The sequence below is a fragment of the Tamandua tetradactyla genome, chromosome 6, assembly GCF_023851605.1.
Source record: "Tamandua tetradactyla isolate mTamTet1 chromosome 6, mTamTet1.pri, whole genome shotgun sequence".
In the NCBI taxonomy this organism is placed as follows: Eukaryota; Metazoa; Chordata; class Mammalia; order Pilosa; family Myrmecophagidae; genus Tamandua; species Tamandua tetradactyla.
The window spans coordinates 3,353,697-3,374,427 of record NC_135332.1 but is presented as its reverse complement, the minus strand read 5'-3'; the positions used below and the strand labels follow the sequence as shown (position 1 = coordinate 3,374,427).

At 35.8% G+C, this 20,731-nt stretch overlaps 1 protein-coding gene across 7 annotated transcripts in view; it reads right to left on the bottom strand.

The window, feature by feature from the left end:
• Window positions 1–20,731, bottom strand: part of TLK2 (tousled like kinase 2) — a 160,738-nt gene that overhangs the window by 62,296 nt on the left and 77,711 nt on the right. For all 7 annotated transcript variants that reach the window (XM_077163480.1, XM_077163478.1, XM_077163482.1 and 4 more), the window contains 3 exons: window positions 11,605–11,700; window positions 10,274–10,366; window positions 746–856 (listed from right to left, as the gene is read on the bottom strand). In XM_077163480.1, the coding sequence (XP_077019595.1) occupies window positions 746–856; window positions 10,274–10,366; window positions 11,605–11,700 (300 nt within the window). The remainder of the gene's footprint in view (window positions 1–745; window positions 857–10,273; window positions 10,367–11,604; window positions 11,701–20,731) is intronic.

Below are 20,731 nucleotides of genomic sequence, written 5' to 3'. Positions count from 1 at the left end.
CCACCTATAAAATTAATTAATGGGCTGAAGAATGAAGCAAAGGTCTCCTTAGAAAAATAATCTTCTCATACATTTAATCAGGGACATTTATCCCTGCCTAAACAGGGACACTTTGGAGTTATCAAAAAAAACAACACTCCAAAAATTTCAACCAAAGTAAAAACGAATTTGTCTTAAACCTCTATCTTGTAATGATTTCATCAGGAAGTACTGCCATCTAAAAAATAGTTACTAATGACTACTAAAGCCAAGTTTTAATTAATCATTAGTATAATAGAAGGGACATCGGCAAAGCAATCACAAACATGTATGAGACAGTTTTTTAAAGCACAAAGCATGTATAAAATACCTAATACCATCTCTGAAATTGAAACGTAACTATATCTAAATGTTTGTAATAGTAAAAGAATACTCACTTCAATTGATAAGATGAATGTAAGAATTTGAAAGAGCAACATCCCCTAAAATAGATTAGCTAGAACAAGTTGTCCCTGTTTAATCAACATCACACTCAAAGCAATGCACAACCAGAAAGCATGCCATCCCAGGTATCACTCTGGCTGCTTAGTCTAGTATACATGCAAAAAAAGAATCCTAATTATCAAATCATGAGGGCTAGTCTTTCAATATGAAGCCCAACTTTTAAAACGTTTTCATTTCAGGTTTGGGGCAGGTAAGGGGCCCCAACATGACACACAAATAAGCATCTCTGAATACAGAATTTAGGTGAACATTAATTACTAACCTTTTCTATAAGGAGTTTCTTGCTCATTGTCACACATCTATTTAATCGTTCCTTGTATTTCTCTAGCATCTTTTGCTGTTCATCAATCTGTCTTCTCAAATCACAGTTGGCCTTCAGTGGGAAAAAATTTAATTTAGCTCCAAGTAAGAAAGATTAGTTACAAAACCATTTTTCAGGGAGTGAGAAAAATCATTTCCAGCTATGTTAAATCAAAAACAAAATTTAACTTCAGAGAGGCAAGAGTAACTATCTCTTTAAAAAAAACAAAGGCAAATAACTAATTCCTTCTCTCTCTTTTTTCCACATATTTTTATTTAAGAAAACAAACAGTACTTACTTTTCTCTTAATAATTTATAATATATTTATTAATTAATGTTACTACATGTAGGCATGATTTTTCTATTGATCGTATTTTGTTCCTCCAAATAGGCAGTTACGGTTAAATGTGGTACACTACATAAGCCTAATTTATTTTTAAAAATAAAAATTATCTTCAATAATGAGATGTTTAAAATGAATATAAGGGCAATGAAGTGCTCACAAAACTAAAAAAAAAAAAAAAAACCCACATAATGTTCTTTATGTCCAACTGCTCTTTATTATTCAATTTCTAAATCCAAAGAAAAAGAAACCTGACTTTCCATGAATGTTTCTTAACAGAGAAACCAGGTACACTCATGCCTACATAAGATTAAGCCAACAAACAAGTTGAATAAGAGGTCTTCAGCTCTTGGTTCAAGAATTCAAGAAAGTAAATACATAGTTAATCTGGTCTTCAGGATAGGATGAGCTAAATATTTTAAATAATTCAAACTTCCTACAATAACAGAGAAGGAAAGAACCACTAACCTAAGATCAATCTTAAGATATTTTATTTTATAAAAAATGAATACAAAAATAGGACATCTGCTATTTTTTTCCACAATGATTCGAATGTTGTTTCTGATTTGGAGGATAGATGGTAGAGGGATAGATCACCGGTCCTTATATCTTTTAGGCAGGCACAACAGAGGTGGCTTATTCATTAAGCTTTTCAGCCTTATTTCAGTGTTAAAATAAAAGAGCTCTACTTTTTTAGCATATAAACTTGCTTGGAAAGTAAAAATAAGATGGTACTTCACAATTAAATGATATAAGCATTTCTGAAATAATAAAAAGCACAAATAGAAGATATTATAGGAAATTCAATTTTAAGACTTTTCAGCTTCATTTTTAAAGTGACTTGTATGAAACAGCTTCTATTTCTAAATGTTTCTCTTCTCCCCACAAGGATAATTTCTTCCTTTTAGTTTTTCTTAAAGAGCCTTATGGATTACATTATCAAAGGTAAAGTAACTACACTTAGGTAAGTGCAATGAACTCATATTAATTAATCTCTAAATCAAAAATTATGTAATGTTTATGTGAAATCTAAACTATTTTTGGAAGATGAGCATTTCCTAGGCATCTGTAATCAAATGTAGGGGTGCCCTCTGGCAGCTTATTTAAAACTTTAAGAATCCTAAATTTGTGTGATTTTTCTAACATTAGTGCCTCCTAGGAATTCATGTTTAAAATAGCAACTCGATAGCAGTTCTTGAAGCAGCTTTTCTCAACAATTCACAAAAATGGAATAAGGCTGAAAAGCTTAATGAATAAGCCACCTCTGTTGTGCCTGCCTAAAAGATATAAGGACCGGTGATCTATCCCTCTACCATCTATCCTCCAAATCAGAAACAACATTCGAATCATTGTGGAAAAAAATAGCAGATGTCCTATTTTTGTATTCATTTTTTATATATATACCCCTCTGGTACTTCTCTATATCCAAAGAAAGACTATTATTTCCAGAAAAACAATGAAGCAGAAAGGATGTAGTGGTGAGCAAAGGGAGCTTACTGCTTCCTGTAAAATGAAAGCAGAGATTTTAAAAACCCATAATACAGTACCAAGCTAGGAATTAAGTTATTTATAAAGTCCATCTACTCAAACTTAAGAGAGGCAGGCAGTGAAAATGGAAGACGAGCCCAAAATCCTTCCTTAGTCCAGTAAGGCTACTAAAGAGGAAAACCTGCCAGATACTGGAATTGGGTCAATTTTTATAACCACAAGCTATCTAATCTGAATCTTAAATGACAATTCAACCAGTATCCAAGCAAACATAAAAGGACCAACCCCAATTACCGTATCTCTTGCAAGATACTCTCCTCAATCAAAGAAGAAAGAAATAAACACAGGCCTATGGAAAAGTATTTTTAAATAAGGAAAGGAAATATCAGCTTGAAAATGATTTCCTACAAAAATCAAAAGAATATTTTAAAACACTACTTGACATACATAAAATGCAAAAAAATCATGCTGTCTATGAAATAAGGGCCAAAACCCATAAAGAATATACAGGATGGATGGAAAAGGTGAATTAGATAAGAAATGAAAGCACATAAATTAAAATTCACATCAACTGTAATACAGTGAACAGAAGTGACATCACAGAAAATACATGGGAGACAAACTTAATAAAAAACAATAATTGGACATAACCACAATTTTTCAGAATTAAAATATAGATTCACATATAGATGTACCTAACAAATTTTTTTAAATACAAGAATAAAATGAGAGGAAAAAAAATTGCAAACAACTATAGTCGCCACAGCATTTAACGATGCTAGAAAAAATAAAAGGGATGTATGTAGTATATTTGGGGGAGGTAGAAGGAAATGGCTAACAGGTTATGGAACAAAAATCTTCCATACAGTACTTTCATTTTACATGGGAGGGCAAGATAAAGAATTCTCAGTTCTGCAAGGTCACAGAAAAATCTAACATTGACCTATCTCCCTTGGGAAAAAAAAATCTGAAAATATAGTTCATGCAATCAAGAGATGATGAAACAAAAGGCAAAACTTTGATAAAAATTCTTCAATAATCTTTGAAACCAGTTTAACAAACATATGTACAATGATTATTTTAAGTCTGGTCATAGAAATGCCAATAAATGTAAGAAATTAATCTTATATGATATATAATATGTAATGTAATAATTAAAACAGAAAATTTTACTAATAAAAAGCCCAGGCTTATGGTTTACTTATGTGCTAAATTCCCAACTGTACACAGAAAGGTGTCAAAATACATTATTTTATACTATATTTTGATAATTTGAGGAATACAGGTAAAAAATTTTGGGGAGGGGAGATAATCACTAATACAGTAACTCACTATCATTATTACTATACAGAACCCTGTATTTGAATAAAATCTTATCCAGCAGCCCAATCAGAAAAACTGATAACAGCAAGGCTGCTGAAGCCCCAGGGCTTCCTAGAGCCAAAACTACCACATTAGTACAAATAAAGATAAAAATTATACTAAGTCACTGGCGAAGAAAAAATGTTAGCCAATTTTATTTATAAACCAGTAATATTTATGTACATATGCATACATTTGTATTCAAAGCAATTACTGAAGGAAAATTTACCAAAGTTTTAATATGAGTATGTTCTACTTTTCTGTATTTTCTAAATTTATTATAAAGAGCATGTATTAAGTTTTATAACAGGAAAAAAATAAACACTTTTAAAATATTTTAAGATAAGTTCAGTCATTTCAAACCCATATGCAAAAGATATTTCAAAAATCTTATGTTGCATTTTCTACAGGTATCTTTTTTAAATTCCAAAACAGCTATTTAAAAAATTTTTTTTGTAAGCACAGAAAACTTTGGATGAATAGGTTATAAAGGTGGAAAATATAAAATCAGCTATGAAAAGTTCTCGTAAAATGGTTTTGAAAACTCAATCAATATTTTGAGGTGCAATGGTGGCTCGGTGGTAGAATCCTCGCCTGCCATGTCGGAGACCTGGGTTCGATTCCTGGTACCTGCCCATGTTTAAAACAAACTAACTAACTAAAACTCAATCAAGAATATTAAAATAACTTTGGCCACAATCAAGAAGCAGAGTGAGATGTTTCAGGGCTCCTTTCCCCCACAGAAGCTTTGAACAAGTAGCAAGAATTAAAAGATGAGAAACATCTTTCTCAAAGCTCCTGAAAACAGTTAAAGACTGCAGTAACAGGGCAAGTACTGAATCAATAAAAAGGCTACTTAAAAGTAACAGGATTTTGTGTGTGCCCGGGATGACCCCTCCCCACCTCACTAACAGTTCAGCACCAAGTTGACTCATACTCCCAGTGCAGATTCTGGGTTCTGGAACTAGAGGAAACAAGAGTAATCCACCTTCACATACTGAGAGTTTGTATGTCTGTCCCAATCTGTCTGGTGATGCTCTGAGGGACTCACCATCCCAGAATTTGCCCTACCTGTAGAGACAGCTCACTGACTTCTCATACAAAACAATGTAGGACATCAGTTAAGTAATACTGCCTGGGGCAATGGACTGTTGGTAGCAGGACAAAGAGTACAGTGCCCGACCAAGGGATTGAGAAAACCTTCTTGACAGAAAGGGGGAAGAGAGAAATGAGACAAAATAAAGTGCCAGTGGCTGAGAGATTCCAAACAAGAGTTGAGAGGTTATCCCGGAGGTTATTCTAATGCGTTAAACAAATATCACCTTTTTAGTTAAGGTGTAACAGAGAGGCTGGAGGGAACTGTCTGAAAATGTAGAGCTCTGTTCCAGTAGCCATGTTTCTTGAAGATGACTGTATAATGATATAGTTTTTGCAATGTGACTATGTGATTGTGAAAACTTTGTGTCTGATGCTTCTTTTATCTACCTTATGGACAGATGAATAACACATATGGATTAAAAATAAATAAGTAATAGAGGGAACAAATGTTAAAATAAATTTAGTAGATTGAAATGCTAGTGATCAATGAAAGGGAGGAATAAGGGGTATGGCATACATGAATTTTTTTCTGTTTTCTTTTTCTGAATTGATGCAAATGTTCTAAGAAATGATCATGATGATGAATATACAATTACGTGATGTAAAGAAAAAAGAATGTTCATATTGTAGGAAAAAATTTTTCAAATAAATAAATGACTGAGAGCCCATAGCTAAAAAAAGAGTACAGTGCCTAGAACCAGGAGGAAAGTGTTTCCTAGGGAAGAGGAGACCTTATCTATATAAGGGGATGGGGTGGGAGGTGAGGAATTGCTAGGGTTAAACACAGCATGCACAGAAAGGATCAAGAAGGTCTACACTTTGAGCTGTAACTATTCTCTCAATTCATATGGATAAGCTCTTACGAAGAGTAGACACACATTTAAAACTGCAAATATTGGTAAAGGTGGTCTCTTTTTTTTCCCTTCTCTTTTTTAGTTACTTCTGGGCATTCAAAGAAAACTGTCATACTCTCTCTAGCCAACATGATGAGCAGTCTTACCACCCTCCCCTTCTCTGCGTGGGGCATGACTCCCAGGGGTGTGGACCTTCCTGGCAACGTGGGACAGAAATCCTGGAATGAGCTGAGACTCAGCATCAAAGGACTGAGAAAAACCCTAGAATAAGCTGAGAATTAACATCAAGAGACTGAGAGAACCTTCTCGACCAAAAGGGGGAAGAGTAAAATGAGACAATGTGTCAATGACTGAGAGATTCCAAACAGAGTCGAGAGGTTATCCTGGAGGTTATTCTTACGCATTAAGTAGATATCACCTTGTTGTTTAAGATGGAGTGGAGAGGCTGGAGGGAATTGCCTGAAAATGTAGTGCTGTCTTCCAGTAGCCATGTTTCTTGATGATGATTGAACAATGATATAGCTTTCACAATGAGACTCTGTGAATGTGAAAACCTTATGTCTGATGCTCCTTTTAGCTACTATATCAACAGAAGAGTAGAACATATGGAATAAAAATAAATAATAGGGGGAACAAATGTTAAAATAAATTCAGTTTGAAATAGTGGTAAATGAAAGCGAGGGGTAAGGGGTATGGTACATATAGTTTTTTTTTCTCTATTATCATTTTATTTCTTTTTCCGTTGCCTTTTTATTTCTTTTTCTAAATGGATGTAAATGTACTAAGAAATGATGAGTATGCAACTATGTGATGATATTAAGAATTACTGATTATATATGTAGAATGGAATGATTTCTAAATGTTTTGTTAATTTTTTTAATTAATAATAAAAAAAAACTGTCATAACACTAGCTGGATAGGAGTTTAAGGAAAAGACGCCTCAGAATCTAAATTTCAGTGATAACACATTAAACTATCAAAATGTTCATGTTCCAACAGAAAAGTATATAACATACAAAGAAACAGGAAGCAATGGCCCAGGCAAAGGAGGAGACAAAAGCGTTAGAAACTAACAATGAGGCGGGCCAAACCTGGGACATACCTGGCAGATTTTTCTTTTTTTAATGGTCCTAAACATGCTCAAAGAGCTAAAGGAAAACAGAGACAAAGAACTAAAGAAAATTAGGAAAATGACAGAACATCACACACAAAATATCAATAAAGAGATAGACACTATGAAAAGGAACTAAACTGAGCTGAAAAGACCACAGTAACAGAAATTAAAAATTCCCTAAAGAGATTCAACAGCAGATTGGAATTGGCAGAAGAGTCAGTGAACTTGAAGATAACACAGTTGAAAGTATCCAGTCTAAGGAGCAAAATGATGGAAAGAATGAAGAAAAGCGGCCAGCCAGAGGAACCTGCGGTTCTTGATCAAGTTTACCAACATTTATACTGTGGGAGTCTCACAAGGAAAAGAGCGAAGGAGCAGAGAACAAAGAAACAAGGGCTGAAAACTCCAAATTTAACTAAAGACATGAATATATACATCCAAGACATTCAATGAATGCTAAAAAGAATAAACCCAAAGAGACCCCTGCCATGGCATATTATATTATTAACAAACAAGAGAATGGCAAAGATAGAGAATTGCATAGTCCCTCAACAGAAGCAATATTTCGCACACAAAAGTTTCCCAATAGGATTAAATGCAGATTTCTCATTGGAAATTATGGAGGCCAGAAGGCAATGGGGTGATAAAGTGCTGAAAGCAAAACGCTGCTGAAAGCTCTATATCTGCCAAAACTGTCTTTCAAAACTGAGAGAGAAATGAAAAGACAAAAATTATAATGCCTTACTAACATGGACTAACTATAATGTGCAAACTCTGAGAACTGAATTTAAGAATATGTTATCAGGTGAAGACCTGGGGATGAGCCTGGCCCTGTCATCGTCGGATTGAGAAAGGATTCCTGATCACAAGGGGGAAGATAAACGAAACAAAATAAAGTTTCAGTGGCTGAGAGATTTCAAGTAAAGCTGAGAGGTCATTCTGGAAGTTATTCTTATGCAATATATAGATATCCCTTTTCCGTTTTTGGTGTACTGGAGGAGCTAGAGAGAAATACCTGAAACTGCTGAACTGTAATCCAATGGCCTTGATTCCTGAAGATGAATGAATAACTACAGAGCTTTTAAGGGGTGACTGTGTGATTGTGAAAACCTTGTGACTAACACTCCCTTTATCCAGTGTATAGATAGATGAGTAAAGGGAAAAAAAGGGCAAAAAATAAATGACTAATGGGGCGTATGGGATGGTTTGGGTGTTCTTTTTTACATTTATTTTTACTTTTACTTCTTTTTTTTTGGAGTAATGAAAATGTTCAAAAATTGAATGTGATGATGAATGCAAAGCTATATGATGATACTATGAATCACTGACAGTACAATTAGGATGATTATATGGTATGTGAATATATAATGTATCTCAATAAAACTGATTTTAAAAAATGAGGGAGAAAATGATGAACATGCAACTAGGTGATGATATTGAGAATTACTGAATATATATGTAGAACAGAATTATATGTTAATGTTTAATGTTAAAAAAAAATGAGGGAGAGATCAGACATTCTCAGAAAAACAAAAGCTGAGGGAGCTTATCCCCACTAGACAGGTCCATTAAGAGATGCTAAAGAGAGCTCTGCAGGTTGACAGGAAAGGATACTGGATAATAACTGGAAGCTGCTTGAAGAAAAATAAAGATCTCTGGTGAGAGTGACAATGGAGGTAAATATAAATGACAACACTATCGTATTTTTGTAATTTTGTAATTCTACTTTTTCCTTCCTACAAGATCTAAAAGGAAAATAAATAAAATGCAATGCTCAATCAGTGGTTTTGGACTTTAATGTAAACATGCAATTTGTGATAAGAACTACATAACGGTGGGGGGACAGGGGAAATTAGGAACATAGTTTTTTTATGTTATTCAAGTTAAGTGGTTTCAAAATAAACAAGACTACAGATTTTGGATGTTAAATTTAAGTCCCATGATAACTACAAGGAAAGTATCAGAGAATATGCAGGCTCACAGAGACAGAAATGAGAGTATAGTCTGCTAGGGGCATGGAAAAGGGGAAATGGGGAGTTAATGAATAAAATGTGTAGGGTTTCTGTTTGCGAAGATGGTAAAGTTCTAAAAATAGAAGGAGAGGAGGGTTGTACAATATTGTGAATATGATTAATCTCATTCAATAGTACACTTAGGGGATTCTGAAATGGGAAAGTTAATGTTAAATATATTATCCTACAATAAAAAAAGAGAGGAACTAAAGAAACAAATGCAATACATGATTCTGCATGGAATCTAGCAGGGGAGGAGAAAAGGATCAAAGGGACAGCACTGGGACACATGAAAAAATTGGAATATAGACTGTAAGTTTCATACCTATGTTAGAATTCTTGAACTTGATAACTACACTTAAGATAGTTACATAAGTGTATATCCTTGTTTTTAAGAAATGTACATGGCAGTAGTAAGTGTTGAAGAACAATGATGTTTACAACCTACACACAAGTGTTCAGAAAATGGGCTTATAAGTAGATATATAAATAAATAGATTGATGGATAGATAAGACAGAATGATATAGCAAATGTGGCAAAATGTAAAGGTAGGGGTATGTTGGAGTTCTCTGTATGGGGTTTGTACTTTTATTATTATTATTTTTTTGCATGGTAGGCACTGGGAATTGAACCCGGGTCTCCGGCATGGCACGCGTGAATTCTGCCACTGAGTCACCATTGCACCACCCGGGTTTGTATCATTTTTTAACTGTAAGTTTGAAAGTATTTCAAAATGAAATGAGAAGTTAAAAATAAATAAATAAATAAATAACTTCTCTAGAATGGGAAAACATTTTATAGTTATTCCCACGATCCAATGGCAATCCAACACTCCATGTATCTATTTCTCTGATTATTAATATAAATAATAAAATTTTACAGTATTAGATTTCCTATTTAAAGCTAATACTTTAGGGTGGGCCATGGTGGCTCAATGGCAGGGTTCTCACCTGCCATGCCAGAGACCCGGGTTCAATTCCCAGTGCCTGACCATGCAAAATAAATAAATAAAAATAAATAAATTAATAAATAAATTAATTAAAAGATAATACTTTAGGTATGATCTTGGTTCCTACTTATATTGCCTCAAATTAATGGAAAATATCCAAACATAGATTATTTAACTTTGCTTTTTACCTATGTGTACTTATTTCTAAATATACATAACATCAATCAAGTTCTTATTATAAAAGCTCTTACCACATTTTAATACTTACTCTTAATAAATCATCTATTCTTCCCTCTTTCTTCTCTAAATCAGAATTTTTACTGTTTTCTAGTGCAGATATTTTTTCTATTGTGAGGTCAGACTATATAGACAAAGGCAAAACAAATTTAGGATTAGTCTCAAAAAATTATGTCATCACATTTTTCTCATCATCTTTCTGAAAAAAAGCACTAGCTAACACAAGTAGTTGGAACATACGACTCAAGAAATTATATCTACTTTCCTCACATATGGGTTAGCTGGGTTCCTTATATCCTGTTCACCTGTACCTCAAAAACATGTTAACTCTGGAATCAAACACATGAAGTTTCAAACTACTGTAGCAATGAACAATCTGGAAATATGTTGCTCTAGAAATAAACCTTACTTTGATTAGAAAAAGACTTCAGAGAAGAAATGACCCATACTTCTATAGAACAAACCTGCCACCTAGTGGGAACGAAGAGCAATCAGAAGGGAAGAGATGAAGTTATCTGAATGCTCAACTAAGACTGTTCATCTGTCCAAAAGCCAGTTTCTCTGATAAAATTCAAGTTGCTTATCTGCTCCTGAAGTCATATAGCTCTAGAGCCTTAAGAAATTCTTCTAGATTGTCAAGCATGCTGTCTTGAAGGTTAACACACACAGTGCCAAAAGAGACTACAGAAAATCCAGTATTCTATTTAGCTACTTCAACTCTACAAAATGGAGGTTATATTCACCATTCTTTTCAGATATAATCTTTAAATGTTCATAACAGAACCTAAATTAAAAGGTAACTAAAGACCATTTAAGGAGAAGATTATGTGGTAACACATTAGAGAAGTTCAGGTAGGTCTTGCCAAATAAGTAAACATATACAAGAATTAAATCAGCTACTTTCATAAATTAGAGAGTTAACATTTTTTAAAAGCCTGATGTAAGTGCTGTCCTAATTAAGTATTTTGTATACATAGCATGAGATAATTAGAATCAATCACATTTTCCAGACGATTTGAATTCAAGAAAACTGAGGCCCAGAAAGATAAGGTGTAAACTGCAAAGCGAGAATTTGAATCCAGACCTAAAGGCCTCCAGAATATATGTGTTCTTTCCTTAGCGCCCTGTTGCAGTATAACCACTTCTGCTACAGTTCAACAGAAAAGAAAAGCCTCAAAAGGTTAAAGCACTTCCAAAGGACTGTAAATACTCATAAAACAATGTCTGAATATAATACATATAAATAAGGTTAAGTCAGAGAAATAAAGGGAAGACAGACAGGAATTAGACTTTATATGAGTTAAATTTATTCCTGCAGGTTATTCCTAAGGAGATCTTCTCCACCATCTATTGTTCACTGACCTGAGTCTGTCTGTGCTGGATGGAGATCTGTTTTTGGGAGCTGCAGGAATGCTCTGTGTTGACAGATCCCGTAGAAGAGGGACTGTTTTGCTGAGCCTGTAATAAAGGTACATCACCAATCAAAATAAAGTTTTGCATTTTATTCACAAACATTTGTATGAATGCAAATTATTTACTCTATACAAAAAAAAACTTTCTAATGAAAGTTAGAAGTCCATGTCATGTGACTAAGAAGAAAGTAAAACTATTCAAATATGAGACACAACAGCTAACATATGTTGATTTGGATTATGCTCCATAAATGGGTTTAAAGTATCAAATTCTTATAAATGAATTTTTTAAGTAAGTAAATTAAAGTTATTTCTATAATAACATGCTCTCATTAGCATTTTGGTATGTTTTTGTCTGAAACGTCTGCATAGATAATTTATATTTTGGTTAGTGCAATTTAATTTGTATGGTCAGTTTAGTTAACACAATAAGTACATGGAATCTTGAATAGGGCACAAGATTTTGTTGGTTTGTCCAGGTTAGTGTGATCCCTGATAAATACCAGAGTGATTTGGACAGTGAATAAAGAAGTATTTGCAAAGTCCCCTTGGGGGAATGGGGAGAATGGGAGAGATATATTTGGAGAATTTCTGATATTCTAGCAAGTAGTGGGGAGAACCAAATCAATAGGCCAAGCCATCAATCTTAAGGTTTGTTAGTATGAAACTTATTCCTGCAAAGGATAGGCTAAGCCTATTTAAAATTAGCCCTAAGAGTCACCCCCAGAGAAGCTCTTTTGTTGCTCAGATGTGGCCCCTCTCTCTCTAAGCCAGCATGACAAGTGAACTCATTGCCCTCCCCCTCAAAGTAGGATATGATTCCAAGGGGTGTAAATCTCCCTGGCAATGTGGGACAGAAATCCCAGGATGAGCCAGAACCTGACAAGAAGGATTGAGAAAACCTTCTTAACCAAAAGGGGGAAGAGAGAAATGAGAAAAAAAATAGTGTCAGTGGCTGAGAGATATCAAACAGAGTCGTCGAGAGGTTATCCTGGAGGTTATTCTTATCCATTATATAGATATCCCCTTTTCAGTTTATGGTATATTGGAGTGCCTAGAGGAAATACATGAAACTGTTGAGCTGTGTTCCAGTAGCCTTGTTTCTTGAAGATGATTTTATAATGATATAGCTTTTTACAATGTGACTGTGTGATTGTGAAAACCTCGTGTCTGATGTTCCCTCCTAGGGTATGGACAGATGAGTAAAAAACATGGATGAAAAATAAACAAATAATAGGGGGAACAAAGGTTAGAATAAATTGGATAGGGGGAACAACAAAGGTTAGAATAAATTGGGTAGATGGAAATATTAGTGGTCAATGAGAGAGAGAGGCAAGGGGTATGATACCTATGAGATTTTTCTCTTTTTTATTTTTCTGGAGTGATGCAAATGTTCAAAAAAATGATCATAGTGATGAATACACAACTATATGATGATATTGTGAGCCATTGATGGTACACCCTGTATGGAATGTTTGTATGTTTGTATGTTGTTTTATCAATAAAAATTTAAAAAAGAAGAGTCTGCATAGGAGATACTATACTCCAGGTAAAAAAAAGTCTACAAACTACTATTCAGAACAGTCCCTTAAATGTGCAAACATTACCCATGAAGAAACAAAGTTTCAAAATTGCAGACTGGTTTTCAATATTGTCACTTGCTGACTGTGACTGCTACACATGGATTTTTAGCACATTCTAAGATATTTTTCAATTTATAAGATTTAGGATTTAACATAAATTAACTGTTCAAGAATGCACAATAATTATACTTCTGATAGTATTTTTTTTTAATGTACAACTGCACCTAACACAGCTTGACCCATCACAGATACAGCTAGAAAATATTAGATATTCTGAGGATTATGGAAAACAGAATACAGTACCACTATCTCATCAGAAGATGAGGATTTTCACATATGTAAATTTTTTCTAATTTTTTCTGATATTGTCAACATACTCGTTAAATTATTGTTCATATTCACTTATCCTATTAAAACAATGATATAACCACTAAACAATGAGCCATTACTGTTTGCTAAATGCTTCATTGACATGATTACATGTAATCCTTATAAAATCTTACAAACTTCTTACTGCCTTGCAAAATCTTATAAAGTTGTTATTGTTGTTACTATATTCACATTTTACAGATTAATCAATGCAACTCAGAGACATTAAGCATCTTATGTCGGGTCACAAAGCTAGTAAATGGAGGAACCAGAATTGGGGGCCATCTGCCTCCATAGTGACCACTCTCAATGATGAAAGTAGGCTGTCTCTCTTTTCTTCACCCCCCATAAGCAACTGCCTTGGCCAGGCTTTCTACTATGTCACCCAAAGGGGAATTCAGCCAGTGAAACTTGCTACACATACTTTGGCAGAACTCTGACCAACCACCATCACTAAATTCTAAAGACTGTAAACTCTAAAGAGAGTTAGGGACAAATCCCTTGAGAAAGTAACATCAGAGCTAAGATTTGAAAAAAATAAGCAGGTAAGAGAAGGACATGATGGGGTTATTCTGGCAGAGAATTATTACACCAGAGAACACCAGAGTGGAGGTTCAAAATAAAAACAAACAAAGAACCAAAGGGTAAATAACCTACATAGCCAGTAAGTGGCACAGCTGTGACTAGAAGTCAAATCTATATGATTTCAAATAAATGCTCTCTACCCTTTCTAAAATGCAGCCTTTTTGTTATGTTGGTCCATCACGAATTTCAAATACTATGCTGTACTATGATACAACCATTAGCTCCTTCACTTATCATTAGGAATGGTCTTATGATACTTTCCTTTTTAACTGTGTACCTAAGCAAATCTTATTATTTGAACTGTATTAGTAATAAAGGCCAATAAGAACCAAATGATTGACCATAAGGCTCTTCTATAAATGTCAAGATTTTAGTATATGAGCTTTGTTAAAATACTTTTGTTTATGTATGCTCTTTTCTAAGTTTTCTTCTGGTAAACTGCAGGTGCTAGATGTGTGAATCTATATAATGTTAAAGTTTACTGTAAAATTACACATTAACCCAATAATAAGAAGTAAATTTTTAAAAGTTCATTGAGAAAGTAGGACACAGGCTAGGAAACAGCAATGCTTCATGAAAATAGCCAATAGGCAGAAACAACCCAAGTGTCCATCAACAGATGAATGGATAAACAAAATGTGGTATATCCATACAATGAAATAGTATTCAGCGATCTAGCCCTCCTCTTCCTCTTTCTCCGCCGGCGGCACCCCCGCCGCCATTTAGCCCTCCTCTTCCCCTTTCTCCGCCGGCGCTCCCGCCGCCATCTAGCCCTCCTCTTCCTCTGTCTCCACCGGCACTCCCGCCGCCATCTTGCCGTTCTCTTTCCCCTTCTGCTCCGGCGGCGCTCCATCCGCCATGTTATCCTTCCCTTTCTCCTCCTACTCCAGCGGCTCTCCAACCACCACCGTGCCCTCTTCCGCCTTCACCAGCTCCTCCGCCACCGTCCTCGACAGCCTTGCCATCCTCACCTTTCCTCAACCAGAACAGCTACTAGGGGAATAGAAATGATACACAACAGCTCCTGGAGCAACGACAGAGATCAAAAACACAGCGTACCCCATCCTGGAACGGCTGACTGGCTGGGAGAACCCGCTCCGGTGAGATCGCCGAGGGGCGTGGGCTTCCCCGGGTGGGGCAGCAAGCGGCTGAAGTCTCTCCCCTCCTCCTTCCTGGGCCAGCTGGTAGAATTGGGCAGGCGGTCCCCTCAAGCCGCGGTGGCTGGTGCCCCCACCACGAGCGGCCCCCCTGACCAACTGAGAGAATTGGATCGGAAATCCCCAGGCCACAGAGAATGGTGACGGGGGGGTCCCTTCCAAACACGTGACTCCCCGGTCCGGCTGGGAACAGTGGACTCTCCCGGGCCACGGCGGCTTGCGCCCTCCCGCCACGCTTGGCGCCCCGGGCCGACTAGGAAATTCGGACGGGCGTTCTCCCAGGCTGCGGCGGCCGGCAAACCTGCCCACGTTCGGACCCCCGGGCTGGCTGGCACTCTTCCAAGCTGCTTTGGCTGATGAACCTCCCCCACGGCAAGAGTTTTCCAAAGTTAAAGGACCCACAGCACCTTTTACTGGTGGGACCCGCAGACAAACGTGTGCCACGAGCGCCACCTACTGGGCAGGATAAGAAAAACAGAACCCAGAGATTTCACAGAAAAATCTTTCAACCTGTTGGGTACAACTTCCAGGGAAATCTGACTAAATGCCCAGACGCCAGCCGAAGATAACGGATCACGCTCAGAAAATTGAAAATATGGCCCAGTCAAAGGAACAAACCAATAGTTCAAATGAGATACAGGAGCTGAGAAAACTAATGGTGAATATACGAAGAGAAATGGAAAACCTCTTCAAAAACGAAATCGATAAATTGAGACAGGACATGAAGAAGACATGGGCTGAACAAAAAGAAGAAATAGAAAAACTGAAAAAAACAAATCACAGAACTTATGGAAGTGAAGGATAAAGTAGAAAAGATGGAAAAAACAATGGATACCTACAATGATAGATTTAAAGAGACAGAAGATAGAATTAGTGATTTGGAGGATGGAACATCTGAATTCCAAAAAGAAACAGAAACTATCGGGAAAAGAATGGAAAAATTTGAACAGGATATCAGGGAACTCAAGGACAATATGAACCGCACAAATATACGTGTTGTGGGTGTCCCAGAAGGAGAAGAGAAGGGAGAAGGAGGAGAAACACTAATGGAAGAAATTATCACTGAAAATTTCCCAACTCTTATGAAAGACCTAAAATTACAGATCCAAGAAGTGCAGCGCACCCCAAAGAGATTAGACCCAAATAGGCGTTCTCCAAGACACTTACTAGTTAGAATGTCAGAGGTCAAAGAAAAACAGAGGATCTTGAAAGCAGCAAGAGAAAAACAATCCATCACATACAAGGGAAACCCAATAAGACTATGTGTAGATTTCTCAGCAGAAACCATGGAAGCTAGAAGACAGTGGGATGATATATTTAAAATACTAAAAGAGAAAAACTGCCAACCAAGACTCCTATATCCAGCAAAATTGTCCTTCAAAAATGAGGGAGAAATTAAAACATTCTCAGACAAAAAGTCACTGAGAGAATTTGTGACCAAGAGACCAGCTCTGCAAGAAATACTAAAGGGAACACTAGAGTCAGATATGAAAAGACAGAAGAGAGGGGTATGGAGAAGAGTGTAGAAAGAAGGAAAGTCAGATATGATATATATAATACAAAAGGCAGAATGGTAGAGGAAAATATTATCCTAACAGTAATAACACTAAATGTTAATGGACTGAATTCCCCAATCAAAAGACACAGACTGGCAGAATGAATTAAAAAAACAGGATCCTTCTATATGCTGTCTACAGGAACATATCTTAGACCCAAAGATAAACATAGGTTGAAAGTGAAAGGTTGGGAAAAGATATTTCATGCAAATAACAACCAGAAAAGAGCAGGAGTGGCTATACTAATATCCAACAAATTAGACTTCAAAGGAATGAAGTTGGAAATCAATAATAGGTGGAGTGCCAGAAAATTCACAAATACGTGGAGGCTCAACAACACACTCTTAAACAACAAGTGGGTCAAAGAAGAAATTGCAAGAGAAATTAGTAAATACCTCGAGGCGAATGAAAATGAAAACACAACATATCAAAACTTATGGGACGCAGCAAAGGCAGTGCTAAGAGGGAAATTTATTGCCTTAAATGTCTATATCAGAAAAGAAGAAAAGGCAAAAATGCAGGAATTAACTGTCCACTTGGAAGAACTGGAGAAAGAACAGCAAACTAATCCCAATAAGCAAATTTATCTGGAAGGGTAGGGTGCCCCGAATTGCTAAAAACATCTTGAGGAAAAAAAACGAAGCTGGAGGTCTCGCGCTGCCTGACTTTAAGGCATATTATGAAGCCACAGTGGTCAAAACAGCATGGTATTGGCATAAAGATAGATATATCGACCAATGGAATCGAATAGAGTGCTCAGATATAGACCCTCTCATCTATGGACATTTGATCTTTGATAAGGCAGTCAAGCCAACTCACCTGGGACAGAACAGTCTCTTCAATAAATGGTGCCTAGAGAACTGGATATCCATATGCAAAAGAATGAAAGAAGACCCGTATCTCACACCCTATACAAAAGTTAACTCAAAATGGATCAAAGATCTAAACATTAGGTCTAAGACCATAAAACAGTTAGAGGAAAATGTAGGGAGATATCTTATAAATCTTATAATTAGAGGTGGTTTTATGGACCTTACACCTAAAGCAAGAGCACTGAAGAAAGAAAGAAAGAAATGGGAGCTCCTCAAAATTAAACACTTTTGTGCATCAAAGAACTTCATCAAGAAAGTAAAAAGACAACCTACACAATGGGAGACAATATTTGGAAATGACATATCAGATAAAGGTCTAGTATCCAGAATTTATAGAGATTGGTCAACTCAACAACAAAAAGACAGCCAACCCAATTACAAAATGGGAAAAAGACTTGAACAGTCATTTCTCAGAAGAGGAAATACAAATGACCAAAAGGCACATGAAGAGATGCTCAATGTCCCTGGCCATTAGAGAAATGCAAATCAAAACCACAATGAGATATCATCTCACACCCACCAGAATGGCCATCATCAACAAAACAGAAAATGACAAGTGCTGGAGAGGATGCGGAGAAAGAGGCACACTTATCCACTGTTGGTGGGAATGTCAAATGGTGCAACCACTGTGGAAGGCAGTTTGGCGGTTCCTCAAAAAGCTGAATATAGAATTGCCATACGACCCAGCAATACCATTGCTGGGTATCTACTCAAAGGACTTAAGGGCAAAGACACAAACGGACATTTGCACACCAATGTTTATAGCAGCGTTATTTACAATTGCAAAGAGATGGAAACAGCCAAAATGTCCATCAACAGAAGAGTGGCTAAACAAACTGTGGTATATACATACGATGGAATATTATGCAGCTTTAAAACAGGATAAACTTATGAAGCATGTAATAACATGGATGGACCTAGAGAACATTATGCTGAGTGAGTCTAGCCAAAAACTAAAGGACAAATACTGTATGGTCCCACTGATGTGAACCGACATTCAAGAATAAACTTGGAATATGTCATTGGTAACAGAGTCCAGCAGGAGTTAGAAACAGGGTAAGATAATGGGTAATTGGAGCTGAAGGGATACAGACTGTGCAACAGGACTAGATACAAAAACTCAAAAATGGACAGCACAATAATACCTAAGTGTAAAGTAATCATGTTAAAACACTGAATGAAGCTGCATCTGAGCTATAGGTTTTTTTTTTTAACTATTATTATTACTTTTATTTTTTTTCTCTATATTAACATTCTATATCTTTTTCTGTTGTGTTACTACTTCTTCTAAACCGATGCAAATGTACTAAGAAACGATGATCATGCATCTATGTGATGATGTTAAGAATTACTGATTGCATATGTAGAATGGTATGATTTCTAAATGTTGGGTTAATTTCTTTTTTTCCGTTAATTAATAAAAAAAAAAATAGTATTCAGCCATAGAAATTAATGGAGTCCTGATATATGGTAAAAGATGGATGAAACTTGAAAACATTATGCTAAAAGAAATAAGTCAGACACAAAAGGATAAATATTGTATTGTTCCATTTCTATGAAATATCTAGAACAGACAAATTCATAGAGACAGAAAGTAGATTAGAAGTTACCAAGGGCTGGGGGTAAGAGAGACATGGGGACTTATTGCTTAACGAGTACAAAGTTTCTGTGTGCAGTGATATTTTAGAAACAGACAGTGGTGATAGTTACACCACATTTTGAATGTAATTAATGCCAATGAAATGTACACTTAAAAATGGTTAAAGTGGCAAATTTTATGATGCATTAACAAGTTAATATTGGCTTCTAATTAATGATGAATTTCCTAATGTCCCACTAAAATTCCGAGTTATTTTAAAAATAAAATCATACCACTAAGAAACAAGAGTGAGTATCATCAAAGTACCAGAAATTTAAAAAACTTAAAATATTAAGAAACATTCAGTGTTCTCGCCTGCCATGCCGAAGACCTGGGTTTGTTTCCCGGTGCCTGCTCATGCAAACAAACAAACAAACAAACAAACAAACAAACAAACAAACATATGCATATATATATATAAAAAGAAACATTCAAAAGCAGACGGGATTATATTGATAAAGAGAAATAAAGACACTCATAGTCCCAAAAAACAGCAGCAAGACAGGTGGGTCCTTTTAAGGGGACTCCTGCAGAACTCTCAGCTCAGAGTTATAGATACAAAATCCATGAATGAGCCAAAGGAACAATCATCAGATATTAAAGACCTGAACTGCAAACATCTGGGCTAATAAGGCCCCTCTTAATTTCCCCTTATATACCGAAGGGCCTGGATATTATCACTTCTGATTCCAGAATAAAATGTAAGGACAGATTTTTGCAAACAAAAATAAAATAAACATATAAATATTAAAAAAAAAAAAAAAAAAAGGGTCCAGGGAAGGGCTCTTGATGTGGTACTGGGTTGAGAAAAAAAGCAAACAAGGCACAGTAACTCTGCCCTTTGCAACTGATATTTGGAGAAGAAAAGGAAGGCACTTCTGCAAATAATGAAATGGTTTATCCCTCAGAATAAAGCCCTCCTTACTTTGACACTTGTAGAGGAGCTTAATCAAGGGATCACTTAATCAAGAGATCATACTAGACCATCCTACCATTCTCAGGGAAGGACTATTCAGGAAGCAAAACGGTATTACTGCAGAGAAAATTCATGTCAGCAATTTACAGTGATCATCTTAATATCGCCAAATATACAGTTTAAGCAAACAAGCAGCACAAAGGAAAAGATCAAGATGAACAATACAAAACCTGATGCTACAGGCAATGTAAAATTTTAAATTACTTTTAAAATAAAGAATATCATACCTGCAAATATGAAAAAGCAAAGATCATGAAAAGTAAACATGACAAAATCAGGCTGTCAAAAAAAAAAAAAAACACTGAATAAAAGAATTAAACAGCAGAACAGACATAGCTAA